Source organism: Cervus elaphus, chromosome 11 (genome assembly GCF_910594005.1).
Source record: "Cervus elaphus chromosome 11, mCerEla1.1, whole genome shotgun sequence".
Lineage (NCBI taxonomy): Eukaryota > Metazoa > Chordata > Mammalia > Artiodactyla > Cervidae > Cervus > Cervus elaphus.
This window is the reverse complement of record NC_057825.1, coordinates 67,811,901-67,839,108: the sequence shown is the minus strand read 5'-3', so window position 1 is coordinate 67,839,108 and position 27,208 is coordinate 67,811,901. Positions and strand designations below refer to the sequence as shown.

At 38.9% G+C, this 27,208-nt stretch overlaps 1 protein-coding gene across 1 annotated transcript in view; it reads right to left on the bottom strand.

Annotated features, from left to right (window-relative positions):
- Positions 1–27,208, bottom strand: part of ASB3 (ankyrin repeat and SOCS box containing 3) — a 119,049-nt gene that overhangs the window by 53,954 nt on the left and 37,887 nt on the right. Inside the window, exon 3 of the mRNA XM_043918018.1 lies at positions 27,001–27,159. Within this exon, the coding sequence (XP_043773953.1) occupies positions 27,001–27,159 (159 nt within the window). The remainder of the gene's footprint in view (positions 1–27,000; positions 27,160–27,208) is intronic.

The following is a 27,208-nucleotide window of genomic DNA, read 5'->3' as shown; positions in this document are numbered from 1 at the left end:
AGTCTGGGTGGGGGTGGGGGTTTGAGGGAGAATGGATACATGTATACGTATGGCTGAGTCCCTTCAGCGTTCACCAAACTATCACAACATTGTTAATCGGCTATACTCCAATACAAAATATTTGCGGTGTTAAAAAAAATTAAATGCAAATATAAAAAATAAAGTTGGAGAAGCAAAAAAATAAATAAATTTTATAATCAGAATAGTTATAAAGTAAGACTTTCCCATTAAAGATATATACATACTTGCAAGCACTTTCCCTATATATTCAAATTTATTTCTATAACATGTCTTGGCCATGAATCTTTAATCTGAGAAGTGAAAGGGAAAGTCGCTCAGCCCTGTCCAACTTCTTTGAGACCCCATGGACTATAGTCCATGGAATTCTCCAGGCCAGAAAACTGAAGTGGGTACTGTTTCCTTCTGCAGGGGATCTTCCCAACCCAAGGGATTGAACCTAGGTCTCCCACATTGCAGGTGGATTCTTTACCAGCTAAGCCACCAGGGAAGCCCATTAATCTCTTACTGGGCCTAATTTAAAGTTTATCATAGGTATACATTTATAGGAAAAAACAGTACACACATGGTTTGGTATAGTCTGAGGTTTCCAGCATCCACTGGTGATCTTAGAACATATGCTCCACAGATAAGGGAGAACAACTAAACTGACATAAAATTAAAAAGCAAAACTAACCCAGGGTTCGAACCCAGGTCTTCCACATTGCAGGTGGATTCTTTACCAGCTGAGCCACAAGAGAAGCCAATCTTTAGTCTAAAATGTAGTATTTTATTGCTTAGAAATTTTTTTTCTAAAGTTATAATCAAAAGTTCACGTCTTCTAAAGGACCTGGTGTCTCCCAATAACTAACAATCTTAAAAATGTATACTGATGGGAAAAACCATGACCTCACACACAAAGTTTATTATGTTGCTGCTGCTAAGTCGCTTCAGTCATGTTCGACTCTGCGTGACCCCATAGATGGCAGCCCACCAGGCTCCACCAGCCCTGGGATTCTCCAGGCAAGAACACTGGAGTGGGCTGCCATTTCCTTCTCCAATGCAGGAAAGTGAAAAGTGAAAGTGAAGTCGCTCAGTCGTGTCCGACTCTTGTCCGACTCTTAGCGACCCCATGGACTGCAGCCTACCAGGCTCCTCTGTCCATGAGATTTTCCAGGCAAGAGTACTTGAGTGGGTTGCCACTGCCTTCTGCAAAGTTTATTATGTTAGGAATATATTAATAACAAAGCTTATGAAAAGTACCCCAATCAAATTTTATGTCTCTATTTCTGATACAGAGAAGCCAAATGGGCAAGTAGACAACAGAGACCATATCCAGAAAAGCACATCTTTCAATCACATGGAAGTCTTAGGAGACAAAAAACTAAAATTCCACTATTTTATTATTTCTCCACATGTCTCCCGACCAACAGAGCTGAGAGAAACATTTAATTTATATAGCACATCTTTAAATTTACATATTCATCTAGAATTATATCAGTGAATTCTACAACCCTTTATAATCATCCCATTCACGTTCTTGAAATACTCATAAAGCAGTATCCTCCTTACAGGAGCCACCTCTGCATGATCTCCACAGTATGGCTTAGAGAAATAAATCACTATACTGAGGAGTCCCTAGCAAAGGAAAAGTATATGCAAAACATCCCTCATCCCAAGGACTCCTAATTACAGAGAAGCAACACTTTTATTTCAGCCATGCTAAGCAGTGATGTTCATTACACAATTAGTCGGCCAGTGGCAATAATCATCATAAATAAAGGAACAACTGCATGAACTATGTGATGATTCCATCTGACAGCCACACATCCATACTGTTCAACAGTGCTACTCAATACTGTTCACAGCCTCTTGATCTGCCAACTGTTATCAGTCCGCAACAAAATGAGAAATTTTACTAGAACGTAAATCAATTATGTCCTTAAAACATACTGTTTAGTTCAGCTGACATTTTTCTTGAAAGAAAACTGTTTTGATGAAGGAAGTCTGTACAAATGTAAATCACTGATTTACATTATGGCTCAAGCCCCTTATCAACAGACTGACATTTTTGAGTAGCACCGCTCTATGGTATCTAAAGAGAACAGAGATTGCATTGTATGAGCAGGATGGGGTGAGGAATGGCTCATTTAAGTCTATTTCTACCATATACTAGAATATTAAACTATACAAAATACTGACATCAAGAACTTTTGTCTTACTTTAAAAAATACGGACTTCCACTTTTAATATTGTGGATAAAGCAGTTCCCCTTACTCTTCTTAGAAAGCATTACAGAGCAATTAATCCAAAATCAGCAAAGAAAATAAGAAATAAAAACACATTCTGCCATTTTTAGCAAAACTACAAATTCTACTAAAACTTCAGATCAAAAATAGGTAGGAGCCTTCTACACAACAGAGGTTAATCATGGGTACTTGTGGGAGGAAGGGGAGAAAGTGTCAACTGCACATCTCACAAGCAGCCCCAAAGTAAACTTCTCAGAGGTGGGACAGAGGCTCCCTCTGAGGGGCAAAACATAAATGTCCAGCAGAGGGATAAGATTCATGAACTGGAAGGAAGAACACCTATGTACAGAGTTGAAATCTCAAAGTCAGAAGAGCTGGGTCTCAATAAGGAATCACACAAACCTGCTACACTTGCAGGAGTAGTCTGTCTGGGCTAGCACGGAAGTGAAGCTGCCTTGTAAAAACCCCACAGCTGCCTATACCACCTAAGCAGTGAAAGATAATGGCTAAATGAATTCACTCATTGGAAAATTTCAGTTCAGTTAACTTCACTTCAGTCAGTCAGTCATGTCCGACTCTTTGCGACCCCATGGACTGCAGCATGCCAGGCCTCCCTGTCCATCACCAACTTCCAGAGTTTACCCAAACTCATGTCCATTGAGTCGGTGATGCCATCTAACCATCTCATTCTCTGCCGTCCCCTTCTCCACCTGCCTTCAATCTTTCCCAGCATCAGGGTCTTTTCAAATGAGTCAACTCTTTGCATCAGGTGGCCAAAATATTGGAGTTTCACCTTCAGCATTAGTCCTTGCAATGAATATTCAGGACTGATTTGCTTTCGGATGGACTGGTAGGTTCTCCTTGCAGTCCAAGGGACTCTCAAGAGTCTTCTCCAACACCACAGTTCAAAAGCATCAATTCTTTGGTGCTCAGCTTTATGGTCCAACTCTCACATCCATACGTGACTACTGGAAAAACCATAGCTTTGACTAGACAGACCTTTGTTGGCAAAGTAATGTCTCTGCTTTTTAACATGCTGTCTAGGTTGGTCATAACTTTTCTTCCAAGGAGGAAGCATCTTTTAATTTCATGGTTGCAATCACCATCTACAGTGATTTTGGAGCCCAAAAAAATAAAGTCTGTCACTGTTTCCACTGTTTTCCCATCTATTTGCCATGAATTGATGGGACCAGATTCCATGATCTTAGTTTTCTGAATGTTGAGTTTTAAGCCAACTTTTCACTCTCCTCCTTCATCATGAGGCTAATTTAGTTCTTCTTTGTGAGTGGTGTCATCTGCATATCTGATGTTCTTGATATTTCTCCAAGGATTCTTGATTCCAGCTTGTGCTTCATCCAGCCCAGCGTTTCTCATGATGTACTATGCATATAAGTTAAATAAACAAGGTGACAATATGCAGCCTTGACATACTCCTTTCCCAGTTTGGAACCAGTCTGTTGTTCCATGTCAAGTTCTAACTGCTGCTTTCTGATCTGCATACAGGTTTCCCAAGAGGCAGGTCAGGTGGTCTGGTATTCCCATCTCTTTAAGAATTATCCACAGTTTGTCATGATCCACATAGTCAAAGGCACTGGCGTAGTCAATAAAGCAGAAATACATGTTTTTCTGGAACTCTCTAGCTTTTTCGATGCTCCAACGAATGTTGGCAATTTGATCTCTGGTTCTTCTGCCTTTTCTAAAATGATCATGATGCTTTTGGGAAGGCACTGAGGGCAGTAGGAGAAGGGGACAAAAGAAGATGAGAAGAATGGATGGTATCATTGACTCAATGAACATGAGTCTGAGCAAACTCTGGGAGATAGTGAAGGACAGGAAAGCGTGGTATACTATAGTCCATGGGATCACAAAGAGTCAAACATAACTGAGGAACTGAACAACAAATGAATTCACACCCAAAAACCATGCTGCTGCTGCTAAGTGGCATCAGTTGTGTCCAACTCTGTGCGACTCCAAGACAGCAGCCCACTAGGCTCCCCTGTCCCTGGCATTCTCCAGGCAAGAATGGAGTGGGTTGCCATTTCCTTCTCCAAAGTATAAAAGTGAAAAGTGAAAGCAAAGTTGCTCAGTTGTGTCCGACTCTTTGCGACCCCATGGACTGCAGCCTACCAAGCTCCTCCGTCCATGGGATTTTCCAGGCAAGAGTACTGGAGTGGGTTGCCAGTGCCTTCTCCAAAAACCATGAGTCAAAAGAAATTTTAGCCAGTGTAGAATGTGGCTCAAGTTCCGTCCTATGAAAAATCTCCTGAAACAAAGGTGAAACCTGAGCAAAAACTCACATTTCCAGAGAAGTATCACAAAGCAACAAACACACATCTATTAAAGACACCAAAGAGGGGGAAGAAAGTTATGGGAAAAACTAATGGTAGACCAAAACAACAACAAAAACACAAAACTCTTATTATAAAAATACTGCCTAATTAAACTTAAAAGTTTTTGCACAACAAAGGAAACTATAAGCAAGGTGAAAAGACAGCCTTCAGAATGGGAGAAAATAACAGCAAATGAAGAAACAGACAAAGGATTAATCTCAAAAATATACAAGCAACTCCTACAGCTCAATGCCAGAAAAATAAATGACCCAATCAAAAAATGGGCCAAAGAACTAAACAGACATTTCTCCAAAGAAGACATACAGATGGCTAACAAACACATGAAAAGATGCTCAACATCACTCATTATCAGAGAAATGCAAATCAAAACCTCAATGAGGTACCATTACACGCCAGTCAGAATGGCTGCTATCCAAAAGTCTACAAGCAATAAATGCTGGAGAGGGTGTGGAGAAAAGGGAACCCTCTTACACTGTTGGTGGGAATGCAAACTAGTACAGCCACTCTGGAGATCAGTGTGGAGATTCCTTAAAAATCTGGAAATAGATCTGCAGTATGACCCAGCAATCCCACTCCTGGGCATACACACCGAGGAAACCAGATCTGAAAGAGACACGTGCACCCCAATGTTCATCGCAGCACTGTTTATAATAGCCATGACATGGAAGCAACCTAGATGCCCATCAGCAGACAAATGGATAAGAAAGCTGTGGTGCATATACACTATGGAATATTACTCAGCCATTAAAAAGAATACATTTGAATCAGTTCTAATGAGATGGATAAAACTGGAGCCCACTATACAGAGTGAAGTAAGCCAGAAAGATAAACACCAATACAGTATACTAACACATATATATGGAGTTTAGAAAGATGGTAACGATAACTCTATATGCAAGACAGAAAACGAGACACAGATATATAGAACAGACTTTTGGACTCTGTGGGAGAAGGCGAGGGTGGGATGATCTAAGAGAACAGCATCGAAACATGTATATTATCAAGTGTGACAGATCACCAGTCCAGGTTGGATGCATGAGACAAGTGCTCGGGCCTGGTGCACTGGGATGACCCAAAGGGATGGGATGGGGAGGGAGGTGGGAGGGGGGTGCAGGATGGGGAACACATGTAAATCCATGGCTGATTCATGTCAATGTATGGCAAAAACCACTACAATATTGTAAAGTAATTAGCCTCCAACTAATAAAAATAAAGGAAAAAAAAAAATACTGCCAGAAAATGAATGAAAACTGTGGCTAAACCTTTTGCTGTAAATTTTAAAGAGGAAAAAAATGAAGTAGGTGTAAAAAGGCACAACTGGAAATCAGTGGAGAAATGACTAGAAAGAAAGAAGAGATGGAGTCAAAGCAAAAACAACACCCAGTTGTGGATGGGACTGGTGATAGAAGCAAGGTCCGATGCTGTAAAGAGCAATATTGCATAGGAACCTGGAATGTTAGGTAGATGAATCAAGGCAAATTGGAAGTGGTCAAACAGGAGATGGCAAAAGTGAATGTTGACATTTTAGGAAACAGCGAACTAAACTGGACTGGAATGGGTGAATTTAACTCAGATGACCATTCTATCTACTACTATGACCAAGAATCCCTTAGAAGAAATGGAGTAGCCATCACAGTCAACAAAAAAGATCAAAATGCAGTACTTGGATGCAATCTCAAAAATGACAGAATGATCTCTTTTTGTTTCCAAGGCAAACCATTCAATATCATAGTGATCCAAATCTATGCCCCAACCAGTAATGCTGAAGAAGCTGAAGTTGAACGGTTCTATGAAGACCTACAAGACTTTCTAGAACTAACACCCAAAAAAGATGTCCTTTTCATTATCGGGGACTGGAATGCAAAAGCAGGAAGTCAAGAAACACGTGGAGTAACAGGCAAATTTGGCCTTGGAGTACAGAATGAAGCAGGGCAAAGACTAATAGAGTTTTGCCAAGAGAAACACACCAGTCACGGCAAACACCCTCTTCCAACAACACAAGAGAAGAAGGCAGGAGGAGAAGGGGACAACAGATGATGAGATGGTTGGTGTCATCACCGACTCAACAGACAGGAGTTTGAGTAAACTCCGGGAGTTGGTGATAGACAGGGAGGCCTGGCGTGCTGTAGTCCTCGGGTAGCAAAGAGTCAGACATGACTGAGTGATTGAACTGAACTGAACTGAACTGAGATATAAGTGCTCAGGTAAAAGATAACTAGATAATAGCTGATGTTATATAAACCCGGACAATTTAGTAAAGACCTGAGAGAAATTAAGTTATCATAGAATACAATTGAAACTGTAAAAATACTAGAGAAAACAGACATTTCTGAAAAGGAACAAAGCAGGAAAAGTAAAAATAAACAAAAAAGGTTTAGAGTAAATAATAGATATGAAAAAGATAGGACAAACAATAAATGAATAACTGGAGCCCAAGAAGACCATCATAAGAACAGAGCAAATATTTAAATATATAATTACAGGAAGACTTACTAAAATAAATATTGAAACAGCATTCCATGTCTCAGAAAACTCTGAAAGAAACAAAAATACTGCCACTAAAAAGAGAAGAAAATCAGAGGCCTCCAACTTCAACCCTAGAACATAATGAATTTTCACTACAAAGTTTTTCAAAGAAAATGTGTCCCAAATTTACCTAATCAAACTGCTATATAAATATAAAATCGGGTAATTCTCTGGTGGTCCAGCAGTTAGAACTCCTCACTTCACTGCCGAGGGCCCATTTTAGTCACTGGTCAGCGAACTACGATCCCACAAGTCAAGCCACACAGCCCAAAATAACTTAAAAATAAATAAAACCATTATTCAATTACGAATATGAAGGGATTCGAGGAATATTATCTTCATGGGTCCTTTTAGATGACTCTATTAAAGAAAAGAATTTAGTTAACCAAGCAAGACTGGAAAAATCATGGCAAAATAACTGCTGATAAATTTCTAAGCTATTTAATCATAGAACTATAGGAATAAAATAAAATGAAAGTATTAAGATGCCAGTATGTTATTGCCACTGACAACATAATATAACTAATGAAATTTGGAAAAGGACAGAAAAAAGAGAGTTACACAAGGAGAATACAAGGATACTGATTTCTTCATTTTTAAAAGCTGGAAATTTAACTCTAACAATCAAACATGACTGATAAGAAGACAGATGGCATAAATACATTTAATTATACGAAGTAACACAAGAAAGATAATATACTAGTTTTACAACTGCTTACCTTAAGGAACAAAAAGATATAGTCTTAAAAGATAGAAGAGTATAATATAAACCAGTAAAAAAGTTACATCAAGAAAGTAAACAGAAAAAGAAATTAACATTTTAAAAATGTAACCTTTTAGTGAATAGCCATACTTCAAACCTGAGAAAACTCAAACTTGTCTTTTCAAGAACATGCCCTCAAGCAAAAATGCTTAGGTTACAATCCTTGAGGAAGATGATTAATCATTCTATTTAAAGATCTAAAAATAACTCCAAATATTAAGTTTAATTAATATTAAATATATGAATGCTAAACCTCAAAATTCAAAGCACCTCAAAAAATAACTCTATGAATGATCACTGATCCATGAAAATACAAGTGAAAAGTGAAATCTAGGTTGGTTTGTTTAACTCTGGAATATACCAACAGAATCAAAGGATAGGCCACATGAGCTTAAGTATGACACGTTTTATATATTTAATATTGATATAGGCACCTCTTTCCAAGAGGCTCAGTGATAAAGAATCCTCTTGCCAATGCAGGAGACACAGAAGAGGCGGGTTTGATCCCTGAATCAAGAAGAAACTCTGGAGGAGAAAATGGCGACCCATTCCAGTATTCTTTCCTGGGGAATTTCATGGACAGAGGCGCCTGGTGGGTTACAGTCCATGGGGTTTCAACAGCTGCATGACTGAGCATACATACACATTGAAATAGGCAGGCTCACATAACACTGTTTATAAAACACTTTATTAATAAATATGTTGAAGGTTATGTTTAACGTTGAAGGTTACACAGACTAAGCAGACTCTGAAGAACAAAAAATGAAAAATGATCCATCAAAAGCCAAAACGGCATGCTGTGCAGTTATCACAGAAAACTGTCCTATGAAGTCACAGTAGGTTGGATTTTAGCTTCCAATTTATCAGTGTTGTTTTAAATTTAGCAAAATAAAGAGAAAACCTATTTCCTACATACTCAGCTATATTTTCACTTAGAATCTTCTATATTTATAAATAAAGGTATTCTTATTTCCAAAGCAGTTTTACAAATCTATTCTTAGAATACTTACTGTGAATGAATTTATGAAGCAAGGGAAAAGTAGCTGGGAAAGAAGGCAAGAAAAAAAATAAAGGGCAGACTCCTTGTTAAACATTAACTTTAAGTTGCATATAGCAAATGATGTTCTATAAGAAAAACTGTCATGTCAAAAGATACAGAGATGTTTGGTAAATTGACCCTTTCTTGTGGGGTTTTCTCAATTTAATTCTTACTGCCATCAGACTGAAAATCTTCCTTCCAAACTCAATTTTATGAAAATCTTGGTGAGTTTTGTATAGGGAAGACATTCCCATTACAAACAGTGGAGTAATAAATTTTCTAACTCTCTGCATTCAGCCTTCAGTTCAATCATAGTGACACACCATTGACGTTGATGACTTTTCCAGCTACCTGCAGTTTTCATAATTCTGTATTCAAATTCTATCCGTTGATCATTCAGTTTAAGTTCACTTTGAGCCACAGGCTAGGTACAACAACATGCAAGGGGAATATAAGCTTCCCTTGGGGGAAGAGGCAACATACTCCGAAGTTTCGGCAATGAACAACTTTGGAAGATAACCCTACAGACGGGGAAAGAGGCTACACTACATGGGCAGTTCCTCTTTCTCACTTTAAGTCTGGGTGGTCCACCGCTCTTCCTCATCTAGAAATTATCATCCATAGTTTGGTTCAAATCTTGAAGCATTCTGGATTTTCTATTAATTAAAAAAAAAAAACTCTTCCATTATAGAGTGAAACACAGATCACTACAGTTACTTAAAAGAGGGAGAAAGATAGGGGCAAGCAGAGCAGATTACTAAAATTTGTCTTATTATTTATGGTGCAGAGCAGACACTAGAGCCCAGATCACCTAACTAAAGAAACACCTAATGCAACAAAAGGAGTAAAATACCAAGGGATTAATCTACCTAAGGAGACAAAAGACCTGTATGCAGAAAACTACAAGACACTGATGAAAGAAATCCCAGGTGACACAAACAGGTGGAGAAATATACCATATTCTTGGATCAGAAGAATCAAAACTGTGAAAATGACTATTCTATCCAAAGTAATCTACAGAGTCAATGAAATCCCTATCAAACTACTAATGGTATTTTTCACAAACTAGAACAAAAAATTTCACAATTTGTATGGAAATACAAAAGACCCTGAATAGCCAAAGCAATTCTGAGAAAGAAGAATGAAGCTGGAGAAATCAACCTTCCTGACTTCAGACTCTGCTACAAAGCTACAGTCATTAAGACAGTATGGTACTGGCACAAAAACAGAATTACAAACCAATGGAACAAGACAGAAACCCCAGAGATAAACCCACACACCTATGGGCACCTTATTTTTGACAAAGGAGGCAGAATATACAATGGAAAAAAGCCTCTTCAAGAAGTGGTGCTGGGAAAACTGGACAGCTACATGTTAAAAAAAATAAAACAAGGACACTTTTTAACACCAAACACAAAAATAAACTCAAAATGGATTAAAGATTTAAATGTAAGGCCAAAAACTATAAAGCACTTAGAGGAAAATATATGCAGTACACTCTTTGACATACTAACAGCAAGACCCTTTTGACCCACCTCCTAGAGTAACTGAAACAAAAACAAAAGTAAACAAATGGGACTTGATTAAACTTAAAAGCTTTTGCACAACAAAGGAAACAATGACTAAAAGACAATCCTCAGAACAGGAGAAAACAATTGCAAACAAAACAACTGACAAAGGATTATCTCCAAAATATACAAGCAGTTCATGCAAATCAATACCAGAAAAACAACCCAACCAAAAAATAGACAGAAGACCTAAACAGATATTTCTCAAAAGAAGACATACAACTGGCTAGTAAACACATTAAAAGATGCTCAACACTGCTCATTAGTCAGTTCAGTTCAGTCGCTCAGTCGTGTCCGACTCTGCGACCCCATGTTTCGCAGCACGCCAGGCCTCCCTGTCCATCACCAAGTCCTGGAGTCCACCCAAACCCATGTCCATTGAGTTGGTGATGCCATCCAACCATCTCAACCTCTTCGTCCCCTTCTCCTCCTGCCCTCAATCTTTCCCAGCATCAGGGTCTTTTCAAATGAGTCAGCTCTTCACATCAGGTGGCCAAAGTATTGGAGTCTCAGCTTCAACATCAGTCCTTCCAACAAACACCCAGGACTGATCTCCTTTAGGATGGACTGGTTGGATCTCCTTGCAGTCCAAGGGACTCTCAAGAGTCTTCTCCAACACCACAGTTCAAAAGCATCAATTCTTACAGGCTCAGCTTCCTTTATAGTCCAACTCTCACATCCGTACATGACTACTGAAAAAATCATAGCTTTGACTAGACTAGCTTTGCTGACAAAGTAATGTCTCTGCTTTTTATTATGCTGTGTAGGTTGGTCATAGCTTTTCTTCCAAAAAGCAAAGTGTCTTTTAATTTCATGGCTGCAGTCACCATCTGCAGTGATTTTGGAGCCCAGAAAAATAAAGTCAGCCACTGTGTCCACTGTTTCCCCATCTATTTGCCATGAAGTGATGGGACTGGATGCCATGATCTTAGTTTTCTGAATGTTGAGCTTTAAGCCAACTTTTTCACTCTCCTCTTTCACCTTCATTATTGGAGAAATGCAAATCAAAACTACAACAAGGTATCACCTCACATCTGTCAGAACGGCCATCATTAAGAAATCTGCAAACAATAAATACTGGAGAGGATGTGGAGAAAAGGAAACACTCTTGCACTGTTGGCGAGAATGTAAACTGATACAACCACTATGGAGAACAGTATGGAGATTCCTTAAAAAAAAAAACAAAAAACTAGGACTAGAACTACCATGTATGTGTGCATGTGCATGCTAAGTCGCTTCAGTCATGACTGACTCTTTGCAACCCTACAGACTGTAGCCCTCCAGGATCCTCTGTTTATGGGATTCTCTAGAGAAGAATACTGCAGTGGGCTGCCATGCCCTCCTCCAGGGGATCTTTCTGACTCAGGGATCAAATTCGCATCTCTTATGTCTCCTGCACTAGCAAGCAGGTTCTTCACAACCAGTGCCACCTGAAAAGTCAGAATTACCATATGACCCAACAATCCCACTCCTGGGCATATACCCTGAGAAAACCATAACTGAAAAAGACACATGTACCCCAAAGTTCTTCGTAGCACTTTTTACAAAAGTTAGGACATAGAAACAACATAGATGTCCTTGCCAGATGAATGGATACAGAATTGTGGTACATATATACAATGGAACATTGTTGTTCTTCAGTTATCAAGTAATGTCCAACTCTTCACAACCCCATGGACTGCAGCACGTCAGGCTTCCCTGTCCCTCACCATTTCCCAGAGTTTGTCCAAGTTATGTCCGTTTCATTGGTGATGCCATCCAACTACCCATGAGGAGGATATATAACGGCACATTACTCAGCTATAAAAAAAGAATGCATTCACGTCAGTCCTAATGAGGTGGATAAACCTAGAGCCTATTGTACAGGGTGAAGTAAGTCAGAAAGAAACAAATATCTTAACTATTAACACATATACATGGAATCTAGAAAGATGGTACTGACGATCCTACACGCAGGGAAGAAAATGAGACACAGACAGGAAGAACAGACTTTTGAACTCAGTGGGAGAAGAAAGGGCAGGATGACTTGAGAGAATAGCACTGCAACATATATATTACCATACGTAAAACAGGCAGTCAGTGGGGATTTGCTCAGTGACACGGACTCCACCCAGTGCTCTGTGACAACCTAGTGGGGTGGCAGGGGGTGGGAGATGGGAGGGAGGTGCGAGAGGGAGGAGATATGTGAATCCCTCTGACTGATTTCTGTAGATATATGACAGAAACCAGTACAATACTGGAAAGCAATTATCCTCCAATAAAAAATTGAAAAAAAAAAAACCTAATTGGAGAGTCATATATCCATTTTCATCACTATGTTTTTGCAAAAGCTCAGGCTTGTACTTTTCCTTCTCTCTTCCTTTTTAAAAAATACTCTACCTCCCTACTTCCAAACAAGAATCTAAAACAACTGATGCAGTACTTGAGCATGTAGAAGTACTCTATGTACTACATCTCCTTGGTTTAAAATCTCTGCTTAAGTCAAAATATTTTTGTGTTACCCAATATAAAACACAATTAGGGTGGAAAATTTCCTGCCAAAGAAACTAAATACATCTTATTTAACTTTATAGAATGTATAGGATTTACATAAACTAAATAAATCCTAATAAATCACTGAAAATAAGTGATTAAAAGTTATTCGCTGGCTTGAATTATCTTGGTAACTCTTCCTTCATTAACATAAAAATTGCCAGTTAACTATATCCTGAAATATAAATCACTAAATATTTATATTTAGTAGGAGCTTCCCCAGTGGCTCAAATGGTAAAGAACTTGTCTGCAATGCAGGAGACCTGGGCTCGATCCCTAGGTTGGGAAGACCCCTTGGAGAAGGGAACGCAACCCACTCCAGTATTCTTGCCTAAAATTCCATGGGGGAGGAGCCAAGATGGTGGAGGAATAGGACGGGGAGACCACTTTCTCCCCTACAAATTCATGGAAAGAACTGAATGCTGAGCAAACTTCACAAAACAACTTCTGATCACTAGCTGAGGACATCAGGCACCCAGAAAAGCAGCCCATTGTCTTCGAAAGGAGGTAGGACAAATATAAAAGATAAATTGGAAATAAAAGCAAAACTAAACAAATGGGACCTAATGAAACTTAAAAGCTTTTGCACTACAAAGGAAACTATAAGCAAGGTGAAAAGACAGCCCTCAGATTGGGAGAAAATAATAGCAAATGAAGAAACAGACAAAGGATTAATCTCAAAAATATACAAGCAACTCCTACAGCTCAATGCCAGAAAAATAAATGACCCAATCAAAAAATGGGCCAAAGAACTAAACAGACATTTCTCCAAAGAAGACATACAGATGGCTAACAAACACATGAAAAGATGCTCAACATCACTCATTATTAGAGAAATGCAAATCAAAACCACAATGAGGTACCATTACACGCCAGTCAGGATGGCTGCTATCCAAAAGTCTACAAGCAATAAATGCTGGAGAGGGTGTGGAGAAAAGGGAACCCTCTTACACTGTTGGTGGGAATGCAAACTAGTACAGCCGCTATGGAAAACAGTGTGGAGATTTCTTAAAAAACTGGAAATAGAACTGCCATATGACCCAGCAATCCCACTTCTGGGCATACACACTGAGGAAACCAGATCTGAAAGAGACACGTGCACCCCAATGTTCATCGCAGCACTGTTTATAATAGCAAGGACATGGAAGCAACCTAGATGCCCATCAGCAGATGAATGGACAAGGAAGCTGTGGTACATATACACCATGGAATATTACTCAGCCATTAAAAAGAATTCATTTGAACCAGTCCTAATGAGATGGATGAAGCTGGAGCCCATTATACAGAGTGAAGTAAGCCAGAAAGATAAAGAACATTACAGCATACTAACACATATATATGGAATTTAGAAAGGTGTTAACGATAACCCTATATGCAAAACAGAAAAAGAGACACAGAAATACAGAACAGACTTTTGAACTCTGTGGGAGAATGTGAGGGTGGGATATTTCAAAAGAACAGCATGTATACTATCTATGGTGAAACAGATCACCAGCCCAGGTGGGATGCATGAGACAAGTGCTCTGGCCTGGTGCACTGGGAAGACCCAGAGGAATCGGGTGGAGAGGGAGGTGGGAGGGGGGATCGGGATTGGGAATACATGTAAATCCATGGCTGATTCATATCAATGTATGACAAAACCCACTGGAAAAAAAAATAAAAAAATAAAAAAAAAAAAAAAGATAAAAAGAGAGACAAAAGAGCTAGAGATGGAGACCCGCCCGGGAAGGGAGTCTTAATAGAGGAAGTTTCCAAACACCAGGAAACCCTCGCACTGGCGGTTCTGGGGGAAGTTTTCGAATCTCGGAGGGCAACCTAACTGGGAGGAACAATAAATAAAACCCACAGATTACGTGCCTAATAGCAACTCCCAGCAGAAAAGTACCCCCAGACGCCCGCATCCGCCACCAGCAAGTGGGGGTGGAAAGGAGAGGAGCAGGCGGCATTGCTTAGGGTAAGGACCGGGCCTGAGTGCCCTGAGGGCAATCAGAGGGAGCTTTTGTGAGATAGCAACTTAAACTGTGGGACAGCAAAAGAGAGAGATAAAATTAACCGGCCCGAACACACTGCAGGCCGTTCGCAGAACAAAGGGTCTGAGCAAGTCCAGAGAAGAGCTAGCCGGCTGCAGACTGGCCCATCCCCACCGGAGGCAAGAGGCAGGGGGGAGGGGAAAGGGGCAAACTTGGCCCCAGAGACGGCATCCCCTACCACACTGCAAACAGGCCTCCAGTTTCTAACCAAAGGCTTCCTGAGATTCTGGATGGTCGACATCCGCCGGAAGGGTCGCGGCTAAACACAAGGGGCACGCACCTGCCGCGCAGGCAGAAACTGAGGCTGGGGCCCGGAGGGGAGAAGGCACACCGCACCCGGGGAGAGTGCGCCCATCAAGCTCCTGGCTGCCTGAGCTGCTCGGGCTGGGGAAGGCGCAAAACGCAGGCACAACCGAGTCCGCAGTTTTGTGGAATACCCGAAAACTGGAACCGCACGCAACGCAGGGCCCGCTCCATATAGAGCAGCCGGGAGCCTGAGCAGCGTAGACGGGGAGAGCACACACCCGTGAGCGGGGCAAACCCAGTGTGGCCGGAACACTGTGAGTGCTCCCCACACAGTGATATCTGCCTGCAGCACCCCTCCCTCCCCGCAGCAGGACTGAACTAGCGAACCTGAACAAGAGACCACCTCCGCCTGCCTGTGTCAGGGCGGAAATTAGACACTGAAGAGACCCGCAAACAGAAGCCAAACAAACAAAGAGAACCACTTCGGAAGTGACAGGTGCAACAGATTAAAATCCCTGTAGGTAACACCGACTACACCGGAAGGGGCCTGTAGATATCGAGAAGCTGGAACGAGGAGCTATCTGAAACTGAACCGAACCCACACTGACCGCAACAGCTCCAGAGAAATTCCTAGATATATTTTTACTTTTTTTTTTAATTAAAAAAAAATTTTTTTTCTTTTCTATTGTTTTTCTCCCTTATTTCCTTGTAAAATTCCCTATTACTCTCCCATTACTCCTTAACTTTCATTTTAATATATTTTTATGATTTTTTTAATTAGGAAAAAAAATTTTTTTTCTTTTTTTCTTTTTCTCTTCTTTTCTTTTAAAGTCCTCTATTATTCCTCTACTACTCCTTAATTTTCATTTTCATTTCACTATAACCTTGCAAAAAAAAAAAAAAGAGAGAGAAGCCCTATTTTTAAACCGAACTTCATATATATTTCTAAAATTTTTTGTGTTTTTGTTTTTAATACTGTATTTTTAAGAGTCTAACCTCTACTCTAGATTTTTAATCTTTGTTTTTCAGTATGTGATATAAATTTTGCACATTTAAGAATCCAATATTCAGTTCCCATTTTTATTCAGGAGTGTGTTGATTACTCTCTCCCACTTTTGACTCTCCGTTTTCTACCTCAGAACACCTCTATTTCCTCCTTTCCCCTTCTCTTCCCAATCCAATTCTATGACTCTGTGTGGGTGTCTGGGCTACGGAGAACACTCTGGGAACAGACAACTACATAGATCTGTCTCTCTCCTCTTGAGCCCCCTTTTTCTCCTCCTGCTCATCTCTATCTCCCTCCTCCCTCTCCTCTTTTTCATGTAATTCTGTGAACCTCTCTGGGTGTCCCTCATGGTGGAGAATCTTTTCACCATTAACCTAGAAGTTTTATCATCAGTGCTGTATAGTTGGAGAAGTCTTGAGACTACTGGAAGAATAAAACTGAAATCCAGAGGCAGGAGACTTAAGCCCAAAACCTGAGAACACCAGAAAACTCCTGACTACACGGAACATTAAGTAATAAGAGACCATCCAAAAGCCTCCATATCTACACTGAAACCAACCACCATCCAAGAGCCAATAAGTTTCAGAGCAAGACATACCACGCAAATTCTCCAGCAACGCAGAAACATAGCCCTGAACGCCAACATACAGGCTGCCCAAGGTCACACCTAACACATAGACCCATCTCAAAACTCATTACTGGACACTCCACTGCACTCCAGAGAGAAGGAATCCAGATCCATGCACCAGAACACCGACGCAAGCTTCCCTAACCAGGAAACCTTGACAAGCCAATTGTCCAACCCCACCCACTGGGTAAAACCTCCACAATAAAAAGGAACCACAGACCTCCAGAATACAGAAAGCCCACTCCAGACACAACAATCTAAACAAGATGAAAAGGCAGAGAAATACCCTACAGGTAAAGGAACATGAAAAATGCCCACCAAGTCAAACAAAAGAGGAGGAGATAGGGAATCTACCTGAAAAAGAATTTAGAATAATGATAATAAAAATGATCCAAAATCTTGAAAACAAAATGGAGTTACAGATAAATAGCCTGGAAACAAAGATTGAGAAGATGCAAGAAATGTTTAATAAAGACCTAGAAGAAATAAAAAAGAGTCAATTAAAAATGAATAGTGCAATAAATGAGATCAAAAACACTCTGGAGGGAACCAAGAGTAGAATAACAGGGACAGAAGATAGGATAAGTGAGGTAGAAGATAAAATGGTGGAAATAAATGAAGCAGAGAGGAAAAAAGAATCAAAAGAAATGAGGACAACCTCAGGGACCTCTGGGACAATGTGAAATGCCCCAACATTCGAATCATAGGAGTCCCAGAAGAAGACAAAAAGAAAGGCCATGAGAAAATACTCGAGGAGATAATAGCTGAAAACTTCCCTGAAAGGGGGAAGGAAATAGCCACCCAAGTCCAAGAAACCCAGAGAGTTTCCCAGAGAGTCCCAAACAGGATAAACCCAAGGCAAAACACCCCAAGACACATATTAATCAAATTAACAAAGACCAAGCACAAAGAACAAATATTAAAAGCAGCAAGGGAGAAACAACAAATAACACACAAAGGGATTCCCATAAGGATAACAGCTGATCTATCAATAGAAACCCTCCAGGCCAGAAGTGAATGGCAGGACATACTGAAAGTAATGAAAGAGAATAACCTACAACCTAGATTACTGTACCCAGCAAGGATCTCATTCAGATATGAAGGAGAATTCAAAAGCTTTACAGACAAGCAAAAGCTGAGAGAATTCAGCACCACCAAACCAGCTCTTAAACAAATGCTAAAGGATCTTCTCTAGACAGGAAACACAGAAAGGTTGTATAAACATAAATCCAAAACAACAAAGTAAATGGCAACGGGACCACACCTATCAATAATTAAATATAAATGGGTTGAATGCCCCAACCAAAAGACAAAGACTGGCTGAATGGACACAAAAACAAGACGCTTATATATGCTGTCTACAAGAGACCCACCTCAAAATAAGGAACACATACAGATTAAAAGTGAAGGGCTGGAAAAAATATTTCACGCAAATGGAAACCAAAAGAAAGCAGGAGTCGCAATACTCATATCAGATAAAATAGACTTTCAGATAAAGGCTGTGAAAAGAGACAAAGAAGGACACCACATAATGATCAAAGGATCAATCCAAGAAGAGGATATAACAATTATAAATATATACGCACCCAACATAGGAACACCGCAATATGTAAGGCAAATGCTAACGAGTATGAAAGAGGAAATTAATAGTAACACAATAATAGTGGGAGACATTAATACCCCACTCACAACTATGGATAGATCAACTAAACAGAAAATTAACAAGGAAACACAAACTTTAAATGACACAATGGACCAGCTAGACCTAATTGATATCTATAGGACATTTCACCCCAAAACAATCAACTTCACCTTTTTCTCAAGTGCACACGGAACCTTCTCCAGAATAGATCACATCCTGGGCCATAAATCTAGTCTTGGTAAATTCAAAAAAATTGAAATCATTCCAGTCATCTTTTCTAACCACAGTGCGGTAAGATTAGATCTCAATTACAGGAAAAAGATTATCAAAAATTCAAACATATGGAGGCTAAATAACACGCTTCTGAATAACCAACAAATCATAGAAGAAATCAAAATATGCATAGAAATGAATGAAAATGAAAACACAACAACCCAAAACCTATGGGACACTGTAAAAGCAGTGCTAAGGGGAAGGTTCATAGCATTACAGGCTTACATCAAGAAACAAGAAAAAAGTCAAATAAATAACCTAACTCTACACCTAAAGCAACTAGAGAAGGAAGAAATGAAGAACACCAGGGTTAGTAGAAGGAAAGAAATCTTAAAAATTAGGGCAGAAATAAATGCAAAAGAAACTAAAGAGACCATAGCAAAAATCAGCAAAGCTAACAGCTGGTTTTTTGAAAAAATAAACAAAATTGACAAACCATTAGCAAGATTCATTAAGAAACAAAGGGAGAAGAACCAAATTAACAAAATTAGAAATGAAAATGGAGAGATCACAACAGACAACACTGAAATACAAAGGATCATAACAGACTACTACCAGCAGCTCTATGCCAATAAAATGGACAACTTGGAAGAAATGGACAAATTCTTAGAAAAGTATAACTTTCCAAAACTGAGCCACAAAGAAATAGAAGATCTTAACAGACCCATCACAAGCAAGGAAATGGAAACTGTAATCAGAAATCTTCCAGCAAACAAAAGCCCAGGACCAGATGGCTTCACAGCTGAATTCTACCAAAAATTTAGAGAAGAGCTAACACCTATCTTACTCAAACTCTTCCAGAAAATTGCAGAAGAAGGGAAACTTCCAAACTCATTCTATGAGGCCACCATCACCCTAATTCCAAAACCAGACAAAGATGCCACAAAAAAAGAAAACTACAGGCCAATATCACTGATGAACATAGATCCAAAAATCCTTAATAAAATTCTAGCAAACAATGCAAAACAGAAAAAGAGACACAGAAGTACAGAACAGACTTTTGAACTCTGTGGGAGAAGATGTGGGTGGGATGTTGCGAAAGAACAGCATGTATATTATCTATGGTGAAACAGGTCACCAGCCCAGGTGGGATGTATGAGACAAGTGCTCGAGCCTGGTGCACTGGGAAGACCCAGAGGAATCGGGTGGAGAGAGAGGTGGGAGGGGGGATCGGGATGGGGAATACGTGTAAATCTATTGCTGGTTCGTGTCAATGTATGACAAAACCCACTGAAAAAATAAATTAATTAATTAATTTTAAAAAAAAAGAAAAAAAAATTCTAGCAAACAGAATCCAACAACATATTAAAAAAATCATACACCATGACCAAGTGGGCTTTATCCCAGGAATGCAAGGATTCTTTAATATTCACAAATTAATCAATGTAATACACCACATTAACAAATTGAAAGATAAAAACCATATGATTATCTCAATAGAGGCAGAGAAAGCCTTTGACAAAATTCAACACCCATTTATGATTAAAACTCTCCAAAAAGCAGGAATAGAAGGAACATACCTCAACATAATAAAAGCTATATATGACAAACCCACAGCAAGCATTACCCTCAATGGTGAAAAATTGAAAGCATTTCCCCTGAAATCAGGAACAAGACAAGGGTGCCCACTCTCACCACTACTCTTCAACATAGTGTTGGAAGTGTTGGCCAGAGCAATCAGAGCAGAAAAAGAAGTAAAAGGAATCCAGATAGGAAAAGAAGTGAAACTCTCACTGTTTGCAGATGACATGATCCTCTACATAGAAAACCCTAAAGACTCTACCAGAAAATTATTAGAGCTAATCAACGAATATAGTAAAGTTGCAGGATATAAAATTAACACACAGAAATCCCTTGCATTCCTATACACTAACAATGAGAAAACAGAAAGAGAAAGTAAGGAAACAATACCATTCACCATTGCAACAAAAAGAATAAAATACTTAGGAGTATATCTACCTAAACAAAAGACCTATACATAGAAAACTATAAAACACTGATGAAAGAAATCAAAGAGGACACAAACATATGGAGAAATATACTGTGTTCATGGATTGGAAGAATCAATATTGTCAAAATGGCTATTCTACCCAAAGCAATCTATAGATTCAATGCAATCCCTATTAAGCTACCAATGGTATTTTTCACAGAACTAGAACAAATAATTTCACAATTTGTATGGAAATACAAAAAACCTCGAATAGCCAAAGTAATCTTGAGAAAGAAGAATGGAACTGGAGGAATCAACCTGCCTGACTTCAGACTCTACTACAAAGCCACAGTCATCAAGACAGTATGGTACTGGCACAAAGAATTATAGATCAATGGAACAGAATAGAAAGCCCAGAGATAAATCCACGAACCTATGGACACCTCATTGTCGACAAAGGAGGCAAGGATATACAATGGAAAAAAGACAACCTCTTCAACAAGTGGTGCTGGGAAAACTGGTCAACCACTTGTAAAAGACTGAAACTAGAACACTTTCTAACACCATACACAAAAATAAACTCAAAATGGGTTAAAGATCTAAATGTAAGACCAGAAACTATAAAACTCCTAGAGGAGAACATAGGCAAAACACTCTCCGACATAAATCACAGCAGGATCCTCTATGACCCACCTCCCAGAATATTGGAAATAAAAGCAAAACTAAACAAATGGGACCTAATGAAACTTAAAAGCTTTTGCACTACAAAGGAAACTATAAGCAAGGTGAAAAGACAGCCCTCAGATTGGGAGAAAATAATAGCAAATGAAGAAACAGACAAAGGATTAATCTCAAAAATATACAAGCAACTCCTACAGCTCAATGCCAGAAAAATAAATGACCCAATCAAAAAATGGGCCAAAGAACTAAACAGACATTTCTCCAAAGAAGACATACAGATGGCTAACAAACACATGAAAAGATGCTCAACATCACTCATTATTAGAGAAATGCAAATCAAAACCACAATGAGGTACCATTACACGCCAGTCAGGATGGCTGCTATCCAAAAGTCTACAAGCAATAAATGCTGGAGAGGGTGTGGAGAAAAGGGAACCCTCTTACACTGTTGGTGGGAATGCAAACTAGTACAGCCGCTATGGAAAACAGTGTGGAGATTTCTTAAAAAACTGGAAATAGAACTGCCATATGACCCAGCAATCCCACTTCTGGGCATACACACTGAGGAAACCAGATCTGAAAGAGACACGTGCACCCCAATGTTCATCGCAGCACTGTTTATAATAGCCAGGACATGGAAGCAACCTAGATGCCCATCAGCAGATGAATGGACAAGGAAGCTGTGGTACATATACACCATGGAATATTACTCAGCCATTAAAAAGAATTCATTTGAACCAGTCCTAATGAGATGGATGAAGCTGGAGCCCATTATACAGAGTGAAGTAAGCCAGAAAGATAAAGAACATTACAGCATACTAACACATATATATGGAATTTAGAAAGGTGTTAACGATAACCCTATATGCAAAACAGAAAAAGAGACACAGAAATACAGAACAGACTTTTGAACTCTGTGGGAGAATGTGAGGGTGGGATATTTCAAAAGAACAGCATGTATACTATCTATGGTGAAACAGATCACCAGCCCAGGTGGGATGCATGAGACAAGTGCTCTGGCCTGCTGCATTGGGAAGACCCAGAGGGATCGGGTGGAGAGGGAGGTGGGAGGGGGGATCGGGATTGGGAATACATGTAAATTCATGGCTGATTCATGTCAATGTATGACAAAACCCACTACAATATTGTAAAGTAATTAGCCTCCAACTTATAAAAATAAATGAAAAAAAAAAGAATTCCATGGACAGAGGAGCCTGGTGGGTTACAGTCCATGGGGCTGCACAAGAGTCAGACATGACTGAGTGACTAACACAACTATATCCTGAAATATAAATCACTAAAAACTCTGCATCTCTAATTTGCTCCAGATACTTACATAATAATTACTGAATTTCATAAATGGGAATGTTATATTTTGAAACTGTAAACTAAGTGATCAAACTAACATTTCAGGATTAAAGTTAAAACAAGCGATGTTTTTTAAGAAACCATTTCAGAGACCTTCGGTTTTACATTCTACTGCAATTTACTGGCTCAACTGGTAAAGCTTCCCTTGGGCTTCCCTTGGGCTTCCCTTGTGGCTCAACAGGTAAAGAATGCGCCTGCAATGCAGCAGACCTGGGTTTGATCCCTGGGTTGGGAAGATCCCCTGGAGAAAAGAAAGGCTATCCACTCCAGTATTCTGGCCTAGAGAATTCCAGGGACTGTATAGTCCATGGGGTTGCGAAGAGTAGGACACAACTGAGCAACTTTCACTTTATGGTATCCCAGCCTCTGATCTAAGTTTGGGAGTTAGGAGAGTGAACAAGATAAAATCCCTGCTCTCATGGAACATTCTTTCTAATGAGGGGAGTTGATAAAGTAGCAAATAAATAACTGCAGCCAGCGATAAGATCTTTGAAGATACTAAAACAGGATAACATGGAGCACAGCGGATACAGCAGACTAGGTAGACACATAAGACTACATGGCTACTGTTTTCTGTTTTTCTGCATTGGGGAATACAAGACACAGCATTTCTCAAATGTATGTTGATCTGGAGTCCTTCCATCAGTGAACATGTATTAGCTCACTGAATCAATTCAGGAAACACTATTCTAACCAACACACAGACGACAGCAAGATCAAAACTTATATACAGCACTCCTGATTCTAAAATACAGTGTTTTTACACTACCTCATCTGTGAGAGTTGAAATAATAGTACATATTTCATAGAATCACAGTGTAAACTAATTCATCAAAACAACTGACACAGGGCTTAGTACACTTTTCTGCTAAATAAACATTATTGTTACTATTAATACAGTACTCTACACACGATACCTTCCCCTGTCATCCCAGAGTGACTTTTGTTTCCCTCTTTTAATACTCTGCATCCTTTATCTCTGACAGGCTCTAGTTCATTTTGTTCATGTGTCTATGTTAGATTTTTTGAAGATAACAACTGGAATAAAGATTGTACACAGCACAGCCCATTGAAAGCTTAAGCCTTCTATGTAGTTGTACAGAATATTCAAGGTGGATCAAATGTGAATGTGGGGAAAAAAAAAAGAAACTTTATATAAAAGTAACCTCCCCCTCAGGAAACGCAAATCATATTACAGCAAGGCTTCCATGAAACATCTTCATAACAGTATATATCACGTATTCAAAACACTTTTATAAGTTAATAGCATCAGTAATAGATCATTTTCTTCCTGATAAAATGCACTATCATTTCACTTCCCTGGTATTCCTGGAGAAATACATTATCTGCACTTTATCAAGAAAAAACATGAGAAAAACCCAAACTGAAAGACATTTTACAAAACAAATTGCCTGAACTCTTCAAAAATGTTAAAATCATAAAAGATAAGGAATGAAAAACTGTTACAGGAGGCTAAAGAGACATAACATTTAAATATAAAAAATAATCTTGAAAAAATAATAATAATCCTGGACTGATCCTGAACCAACAAAAAAAATTTGCTAAAAGGGAGAGTAGTGGAACAACTGGCAAAACTGAGAAATCTGCAAATTACATACAATCTGTAGATTAAACAAAGTACTACATCAATGTTAACTTCCTGATCTTGATTATTTTATGACAGATATATAAAAGAATTTCACTGCCTCTAGGAAGTTCACACAAAAGTAGGTAAAGAAGCTTTATGTGTATAATTTAATCTAAAAATGCTTCCAATAAACAACATATGGGTATACAGTGAGAAAAAATGATACAGTGGACAAAGGCAAAAGAACAAACTTTGGGTGAAAGGTATATAAGAATCTTTGTAATGTTATTTCCATAAATCTGAAATTATTTCAAAACAAAACACACTTTTGTCTAACAACAGAATAGGAAAAAAAAGGAAAAATGACAAATAGTCACAAGAAAAGATGTTCAATGTCATTAGCAATCAGGAAAAATACAAATTAAAATCACAATGCAATACCACTAATTCCTATTGAAATGACTAAAATGTAAAAAAAGCAAAAGAAAAAGCTGTCAATTCCAAGTGACATGGTAAGGATGTGGGGCAACTGAAACTCAAACATTACTAGAGAGAATGCAAAATGGCAAAGTCACTTTGTAAGAAATTTCCTAACTTTTCCAAAGTTAAATATATACTTGGACTTCCCTGGTGGCTCAGACAATAAAGCGTCTGCCTACAATGCAGGAGACCTGGGTTCAATCCCCGGGTCGGGAAGATCTCCTAGAGAGGGAAATGGCAATCCACTCCAGTATTCTTGCCTGAAAATTCCCATAGATGGAGGAGCCTGGTAGGCTACAGTCCATGGGGTCACAGAGTCGGACATGACTGAGTGACTTCACTTCACTTCACTTCCAAACTTATCCAAAGTTAAATATATATTTACCACATGACCTAACAATCCTAAATATTAATTTAAGAGAAATGAAACCTTATATTTAAAACAAAACCTACATGCAAAAGCTTGCAGCAATTTATTCATAATCACTGAACACTGAAAATAACAATTCAAATGTCCATCAGTTGGTAAATGGATACACTGTGGCACAGTCATACAATGGAATACTACCTAGCAATAAATTAAAGAATTATTGATACATGCAACAATATGTATGAATCTCAAAAGCAGTATGCTAAGTGAAAGAAGTTAGTCTCGAAAGTCCCATGTTGTATAAATTCATATATATTTATGGACTTAGTCACTCAGTTGTTCCACTCTTTGTGACCCCATGGACTACAGCCCACCAGGCTCCTCTGTCCATGAGGATTCTCCAGACAAGAATACTACTGTGGGTTGCCATGCCCTCCTCCAGGGGATCTTCCCAACCATGGGATTGAACCCAGGTCTCCCACATTGCAGGTGGATTCTTTACCTGGTCTGAGTCACCAGGGAAGCCCATATATTTATGACATTCTGTTAAAAAGCAAACTACAGGGGCGTTCCCTGGTAGTCTTGGGGTTAGGACTCTGGGCTTCCACTGCCATGGCCCAGGTTCAATCCTTGGTCAGGGAACTTAGATTCCCCCAAACCATACAGCATGGCCAAAAAAAAGAAGCAAAATACAGGGATGAAAACAGAAAACAGATCAGTGGTTGTAGGCATGAAGTTAGGAGGGAACACTGATAAAAATAGGAAATATGGTGAAATTCTGGAAGGTGATGAACTCTTCTGTGTCTTGATTGTCACTGTCATTACACATTTTTATACATACATCAAAACTCATACAGCTGTTCACTAAAAAGGATGAATTCTACTGAACACAAATTTTAAGAATATGTATTTTTAAATTCACAAGGAAAAAATTATTTTCATAGACATTTGCTGCCTAATAAAGACTTGGTAGGTACTATTACTCTCATTTTGTAAGTGAGGAAACTGAATCATACAGTAAATAAGTGAACTAACAAGTAACATGTGGCAGGACCAAACTATAGTCCAAATACTTTGATTCTATATATTTTATTCTCTTAATTTTCTCATGTTCCACTAAACTTTATGGACCACAATGTGCCTGAAGACAAATATGATGAAAGACAAGGAGCAAAGAATAAAAGACAGGTACTGGAAGTATGCCCTTTAGAATTTGGCCTCTGTTCTTAACGAATTAAAAAATAGACCATAAAGGAATAACTCTGAATAGTGATCCATATAGGCAACAAATTAACTGGCATTAAAGATTTAGCCCATTAATTTCTTCCATAAAACTTTAATTTTTAAATGCTAAGAAAACACAGAAGCATTAAACATAAAACATTCACAGGTAACCTTGTAACTACTGCTACAATTTAAACTCTAGCTAGTCTTCGGAACAACACTGAGAACAATCATGGTGACTACAATTTTGAAAAGATTTTACAACTTTAAACAGACATTTAATGATATCCTCCCCCCAAAAAAGATTATTCCCAGATGCTATCACTCAAGGGTAGAAAATGAAGAAGAACATTTAAAAACACCTTTCTGGTTTCAAAATCAAAGAAATGGCAATATAATATTTGCTATAAGTACAACAGCTTGAGGGAAAATCTGGCTTAGTTTCTTAAGCAAAATATAAAATTAAAAAAATAAAAATTGTTATCTGTACCACAAATAACATACATCACCTAAAAACAGTGGTGTGGTTTCCTCTAAAGTAGTTGCATTCGGATCTGCCCCAGCTTCTAAAAGAATCTGTATGATCTTCCAATGTCCCTGACTTGCAGCAAGATGTAATGCACAGAAGCCCTCAAAAGTCTTTGTCTTGATGTAGTTCTCAGATGAATCTATGAAAGAATAAACTATCAATTAGAAGATATCACTTCTGTTTCTTGG